Source organism: Hyperoodon ampullatus (assembly GCF_949752795.1).
Source record: "Hyperoodon ampullatus genome assembly, chromosome: 2".
Lineage (NCBI taxonomy): Eukaryota > Metazoa > Chordata > Mammalia > Artiodactyla > Ziphiidae > Hyperoodon > Hyperoodon ampullatus.
Window position 1 is genome coordinate 89,028,223 of NC_136915.1, and position 7,579 is coordinate 89,035,801.

Below are 7,579 nucleotides of genomic sequence, written 5' to 3' on the forward strand. Positions count from 1 at the left end.
GACATTATCGGTGGAATTACCATTATAGTTATGGCAGTATATAAAATTGCCAGGTCCTAAGAACAAAAGGAGCCAGGGAAGCACCAATATGCAAGCCATATGCAGAAGAAAAAAGGCAATAATGAAAGAAACTAAGAGGATTTACAGAGAAATAAAAATTAACTGTCTATTGGAGCCATTCTAAATCTTGTGGTCTTGGTGTACTTGTGAAAGGCATTACGAGAAAATGCTTACAAAAAATAGTAAACGTACTGAAGTGAGCATTGATTTTTTTTTTCATTTTTATATACTAGCATAGTCAGGATCGTCACTTCAAATCTCATACTGCCTCATATACTTTCTTCAGTGGAGGAGAAAGCCATCAAATGAAAGTTAGTGTGTCAGGAATTGTGCATAAGCCTGTGTTGCTCATGAGAGTGTTCATTGGCAGCAGGTGTTACACAGTATGACTGAGAACTGTTTCTCTCCATTTCATGCATTGCTTTTGTACATGTCTGATTTTCATGGTTTCCTGGAGTCCCAAGGGTTTGGGCTTGAATCTCAATTCTCATGCTATTTGGCCAAGTTTTCTTCACCTATAAAATGAGGATAATAACTCTCTGCCTCATATCATAAGAAGGATTAAACAACTATATTTATTAAGCCCAGTGCTGGGCACTGAATTTTGAACAATATAAGCAGAGGTTATGTACAGTCTAGTGGAGGATGGTCCTAGACTTACGAATTTAAATACAATCATTTTTTAAACTAATTTTTATTGGAGTATAGTTGCTTTACAACATTGTGTTAGTTTCTTGCTGTACAGCAAAGTGAATCAGTCATACGTATACATATATCCACTCTTTTTTTAGATTTCCTTCCCATTTAGGTCATCACAGAGCACTGAGTAGAGCTCCCTGTGCTATACAGTAATTATTAATGGAACATTAGGGAAGGACTGTTCATCCTGGAAACTCTGGCAGTGAGAGCGTAGATTGGCATTATTTAGAAGATTTTAAACAGGAATTAAAGTACTTGGAGAGGCAGAAGCTTGACTTTATTCCATTCCTGTTTACATTCTGCCCTGAAATTGTAAATTTATCAGTTCTAAGCCAATGCTGTTGTTCATTTTTAGGCACTCTATAAAATGTCAAACCCATGAAATTCCTTCCATTTGATTTGAAAAGCAGACAGTGGCTACCTTCTATTGAAATTAGCTTGCAAATAGGTATTTGCTGCTGGCTCTTATCTCTAAACTAAACATCTCAAAAACTGAAAATCCAGCAGGGATTAGAGCGTCTATGTGTCAAAAGCCTAGAATTTCTGAAGCTGAACTTTAGCCTTTTTCAGATTTTTATCCCCCAAATCTGAAACAAACAAAAAATTGATGACCTGCGTATGAAGACAAGATTAAATAAAGTTTGGTTCAAATTTACTGTAATAGTACTGAGTTGATCAAATATTGCTTTCAAAATTTAAGACCAGGTTTAAATCAGGAAAGAACATCAATGCCCCAATCTAGTGACAGTTTCTGCCCTCTCTTCCCAGAACATTCTGGAAAATGCTGAACAGAGGTCTGTGCTCCATGTGAGTTGTGAAAATATGTGTCTCTGGCCCCACTACAAAACTGATATCATGTTTTATGAATGATTCATTGTTCTGTATTTCCACATCTCTTCTGCTTTCCATCATGAGGTATGATTGAAAATGGCAGACAAAATAAATCAGTTAAGCCATTTGAGGTGTCACTCAACAAGTGGTTCATAAATCCAGAAAAATGAATTCCTTTGAAAAGGGGAAGAATGCCCTGATTTCTCTCATTGTCTGACTTCTCTTCTCAAAACAGAGGACAAGATTGTTAAAAAACATTCCAGTGGGATGGAGAAAGGAGAGAAAATCCAACTAATAATAAAAAGTAATGGGGCTTCCCTGGTGGCACAGTGGTTGAGTGTCCGCCTGCCGATGCAGGGGACACGGGTTCGTGCCCCGGTCTGGGAAGATCCCACGTGCCATGGAGCAGCTGGGCCTGTGAGCCATGGCCGCTGAGCCTGTGTGTCTGGAGCCTGTGCTCCACACTGGGAGAGGCCACAGCAGTGAGAGGCCCACGTACTGCAAAAAAAAAAAAAAAAAGTAATGGACTCCATAGTTCTGAACAGTTAGTTAAGTGATTTATGATATAACTTACAAACTATTTCCTGAGTAATTGTACCTTTAGGTTTTGGTTATTTGTATTAGTCAATGGTTTATAGAGAACACACACTGATTCATGTGCCTCAGTACATCCTCCAAGGCAAACTCCCAGTAACCATGTCTTCTAATGCATGATATTTACTGTTTCTTCCAACATTAGGGTCTGTATGCTGTGGGGAATTTTCTGCCTAGCGAAGAGAGTGTGTTTCAGCACAGAGAAGCCCTCAGGTCTCTGACAGACCTCAATCAAGACCCCAGCCGAGTTTTATCTGCTAAAAATGGTAGCAGTAGTGACGGAATTGCTCACACAGAAGGCATCCTCAACCGAAACCATAGAGATGCTAGCTCATTGACAAACCTCAAAAGGGCAAATGCTGATGTAGAAATCATCACTCCACGGAGCCCCATGGGGAAGGAAAACATGGTTACCTTCAGCAATACCTTGCCTAGAGCCAACACCCCATCCGTGGAAGACCCTGTGAGAAGAAATGCCACCATTCATGCCTCTATGGATTCTGCTAGATCCAAGCAGCTCCTCACCCAGTGGAAGAATAAGAATGAAAGTCGGAAGTTGTCCTTGCAGGTTATAGAGCCCGAGCCTGGACAGTCACCACCCAGATCCATTGAAATGAGGTCAAGCTCGGAGCCGTCGAGGGTGGGGGTCAATGGAGACCACCATGGTCCCGGCAATCAGTACCTCAAGATCCAGCCTGGCACCGTCCCCGGGTGTAACAACAGCATGCCTGGGGGACCAAGAGTATCCATTCAGTCCCGGCCCGGGTCCTCACAGTTAGTGCACATCCCTGAGGAGACGCAGGAAAACATAAGCACCTCCCCCAAAAGCAGCTCCGCTCGGGCCAAGTGGCTGAAAGCTGCGGAGAAGACCGTGGCCTGTAATAGAAGCAACAGCCAGCCTCGAATCATGCAAGTCATAGCCATGTCCAAGCAGCAGGGCGTCCTCCAAAGTAGCCCCAAGAACACTGAAGGCAGTACGGTCTCCTGCACTGGCTCCATCCGCTACAAAACCTTGCCAGACCACGAACCCAGTGGGATCGTGAGGGTTGAGGCTCACCCAGAGAACAACAGGCCCGTCATACAGATCCCGTCCACCGAAGGCGAAGGCAGTGGCTCCTGGAAATGGAAAGCCCCTGAAAAGGGCAGCCTTCGCCAAACTTATGAACTCAATGATCTCAACAGGGACTCCGAAAGCTGTGAGTCCCTGAAAGACAGTTTTGGTTCTGGAGATCGAAAGAGAAGCAACATTGATAACCATGAGCATCACCACCATGGAATCACCACCATCCGTGTCACCCCAGTAGAGGGCAGCGAAATTGGTTCAGAGACCCTGTCCATTTCTTCTTCCCGCGACTCCACCCTGCGGAGAAAGGGCAACATCATCTTAATTCCTGAAAGAAGCAACAGCCCCGAAAACACTAGGAATATCTTCTACAAAGGAACCTCCCCAACACGGGCTTATAAGGATTGAGGGATGGCCATTCAATCATTTGGGCCACCCCCAAAAGACCACGCGTAGATTCTACCAGTGCTCTGTTGCAGCGAATCGAGAACCTTCTCACCAAACTAGATTATACACCATCAGCCCGGAACTCAGTGACTCTTGAGAACTACTCTACCCAAGCTTGTAGACTTCACATCAAGGGGAGGGAAAAGCACAATGCAAGAACCTAACTAATGTGATAATGTGAAGACTCTTCTTAAGACCTAACTTCAAACTCAAATGGTATGCAGAGGGTAGTATCAAAAGAAAGTGGTTTCCTTCAATGTATACTATTGTACTTCCTGAATGTGCCAACTTTAGGGATCTTTCTTTATAATTAGCTGTGGGAATCCAGAACACATGTTTTCCCTATAGCAGAGGCCATGCAGTATTATATATTCATTTTTCAGAATCTGCACCAAAAGCTCAACACGGGTGGTGCTGATTATTATAGTACGTATACCATGTAAACTCTCAAATTCTATTTAGCTGTGAAATAGTGGTGTGCAACTCCTTGTCAAAGAAATGCTACTGTATTAAGAAGTTGTTGGCTTCTTTGTGTTAGAATAGGACACCCTGCAGCTTTTCTGTAGTGGCTCTGTCACAGTCAAAAAAAATGAAAAGGTTTTGTGCATTTCTTCAAAATTATGCTTTCTTCAACAACAAAAATTGATAGGGATATTTTCAGTGAAAGAGAATACTTTTCTGCATAGCTTTTTGCTGCTTACTTTTTATTTAAATATAGTTACTGCTAATGAAAAATCTGTTTTTATTGAGTAAATTTGCATAATTTAAAAAATACTGTTTTAGAGAGTCTTTTGAAATTGTGATCATATTTTGCATTTTATGCTTTCTCCTTTATTTATTGATTTAAATTTTTTATGTTATAGATATGTTGTTCTATTTTTAAAGCAAAAATAACAGTTGACATTCTTTGAGCAAAATATACTGCTGTGAATTTATAAACAAGAAATATGAACCAAAACTCGACATTGTGGGTTACATTGACAGCAGTGTTGGTCATGTCTAACTTTAGATGTTTCCAGCCAACTGGCTTAAGTTGATATATATATATATATATATATATATATATATATATTTTTTTTTTTTTTTTTTTTTTTTGCGGTACGTGGGCCTCTCACTGTTGTGGCCTCTCCCGTTGTGGAGCAAGGCTCTGGACGCGCAGGCTCAGTGGCCATGGCTCACGGGCCCAGCCGCTCCGCGGCATGTGGGATCTTCCCGGACCAGGGCACGAACCCATGTCCCCTGCATCGGCAGGCGGACTCTCAACCACTGCGCCACCAGGGAAGCCCAAGTTGCTATCTTAAGTAATCCAAAAATTTCTTTTTGTTCCAGATTATTAACTTTTTTTATATCCTAATAACCAGTAAATTAGAGCCACAGTAGTTGGGTTTTACCGTCTTCTCTAAAGTATTTTTGTTAATTGGATAACAGGGAGAATCTGAGAAAGATGTAAACTGTTAAGAAGAAAATCACAGTATACATTAAGAATGTATTTCTTCAAAATATCTAGATAGACACAGTTTTTGTGCTCAACATACAAATGACAGTTTTTGCTACCTATCCTGAATGAAGCTTTCAACTTAAATCAAAGAAAACCAATATTATCAATAAGAAGAAGATAAAAACAAAACATTTTGAGGTGTTTTCCACGTTAAAATTTTAAGTATGAAGAAATATTTTGTTCCTGTAATTTAGTATTAAACCTTTTTACACTATTTCTGAAGAATTCTAATGTGCATTTGATGATTGCCAAGGGGACAAAAGGTAACAACAGTGCTGGCTGATCTGATCTCAGTTTAGTTTTCAGTGAGAACAGAAGTAGTTGTTTAGAGATGAGTAGTACCACATTCTTATCAACTTCTACTGGAAAAGGGCAGAGATTTGTAGAGTAACCAACCTCCTAAAGCATTAGGGATTTAGCTGAAACCAGCAGAATTGAAAACTCTGGCAATAAATTACAGATTCTACTATACCCCTTCTGGCAATTTCCATCTCAGAGAGGGGAGTGGGAGTACAATGTTGCCTTCCTCACTTCTTAACCACTACCACCACCGTTATGACACTCCTACTGGGTTTTGCCAATTTATAGAGAGGAAGGAGGACTGGTTTTAGTGCTCTGAAGGAAAAAAAAAAGCTGCAGCATTTCAGGTGCAGTATGATATTTCCTAATCTTTCCTATTTCTTAACAGAAGATTTTAAAGTACTTCTCTAGTCATCGAAGTTTTTTTTTCTTTACATAAATATTGATATATTCATTTTCTACTCAAAGTGCCAAAGGCTACAGTTTTTAATGACTTAAATTGTACCACACTGTTAAGGAAATATAATGATAGTCGCTAGAACTCAGACCTCTGCATGTATATTTGATAACACATCTTTTGTAAAAAAAAAAATTACAAAAAAATTGTTTACATTCCACTGGTACCTTAATTTAAAATAAATGAGACTAACAGGTATTATCTCTTCTTAGTGTTCTATTTATCTTATTTGCTAATGAGAGCACTTCTTCCTTTGTTAGGCTGTGCTTTATTGATAAAATCAAGTATTGAATAAAGAGAGTTAATTATCTTTTTAAAGTAAATAAAATTATGAAAATATATATGATATATATAAAAAGTATTGTGTTTAATAAAATGTTATGCAATGTTTTCCAAACTGATAAAGTTTGTAAAGTGCTATAATGTATTTTGTTAAGTACAGATCAGAGCTATTGTGTGAGTATATTGTACTAACATCATAGAAATAAAGATTAGATTTCTTCATCAAAATTGGAGCATTTTGGTCTTTTGCTTCAGATGGAGTATGAATGGATAATAACTTGACTTATAGGAAAATAGCTGAAGAAATAAGAATGACTCAGAACCGATTATATTCATAATTATTTAGAAGAAAGAGTATTGCACTAAGAAGGAAAAGCTTCTCAAACTATGATATAATGTTTCCTTATCTTTTAGAATTTTGATTTTATGCTTATAAAGAAGTTCTTTTAGATTTTTTAGACATAGATTTTTCACATATCAATGTTATAGAGTATTGAAAAAGAAAATATGAAAGAGTCAGGGTCAATTGTTCTCAATCAATTTTTTACTAAGAGTAGTTGATGTGCATTATTACCCTCTGAGTCAGCTTCTCTTAAAAAGAATGCTTTATTATTAACTCCAGGATTGTTTTCCAAGCCATTAACACCTGTTATATGAGTTGTACTGCTAATACTTTGTCCATCTCCCTAGAAGGTATTAACACACAAGTTTTTAGACCACAGCCAGGACTTATGATTTAATCAAATTATCCTTAAGTGGCTGGTTCACTAAAACATGAAGTTACAGTTGTCCAGTGATGCCACAAAGTTCATGCAAGTGCCAACAGCAACCAAATTCATGCATACCATGCAACTACACCATGATAGTCACCTGGCCAAGAGTCATTTTAATATGTTACTGATTATAGAAAACATACTTGTTTTAGAAACATTAACATGTGAAAAATTGATGTGTACCTTATAACGGTTGAAATATAATATTAAGCCTCTCTGGATTTTGAATTTTTCATCTCTGGAATGGGGACATTCAGCTATATTATCTTTTCTAAAGGATATCCTAATGTTCTTTCTATGTATTACTATTATGTATTTTATCCAGAGAGCAAAAACTGACAAGAAAATAGGAAATAACTTGCTGGTCTAAAATGACTAACGAGTATTATCATCTTTGACCACAAAGTTTATATAAGCAAGTCAATGGGGTTGCTAAAAGCCTACATCAACCATTTTACTGCATAATATATCAAAATAGGTGATTTATATACAGGTACCCCTGATCCTAGTACCTTTCTCATGATGTATCAGGTAAGTGGATTCTGGGTTATATACATAAGAAACTATCATTAGAG

General features: G+C 38.3%; 1 protein-coding gene across 2 annotated transcripts in view; it reads left to right on the forward strand.

Annotated features, from left to right (window-relative positions):
- The window catches only part of PLPPR4 (phospholipid phosphatase related 4), a gene marked incomplete at both ends in the record, with an annotated part of 36,958 nt that extends 33,303 nt beyond the window's left edge, over positions 1-3,655 (forward strand). For both annotated transcript variants that reach the window (XM_079698232.1, XM_079698231.1), the window contains one exon: positions 2,330-3,655. In XM_079698232.1, coding sequence (XP_079554358.1) covers positions 2,330-3,655 — 1,326 coding nt within the window. The remainder of the gene's footprint in view (positions 1-2,329) is intronic.
- Positions 3,656-7,579: the final 3,924 nt, after the last annotated feature.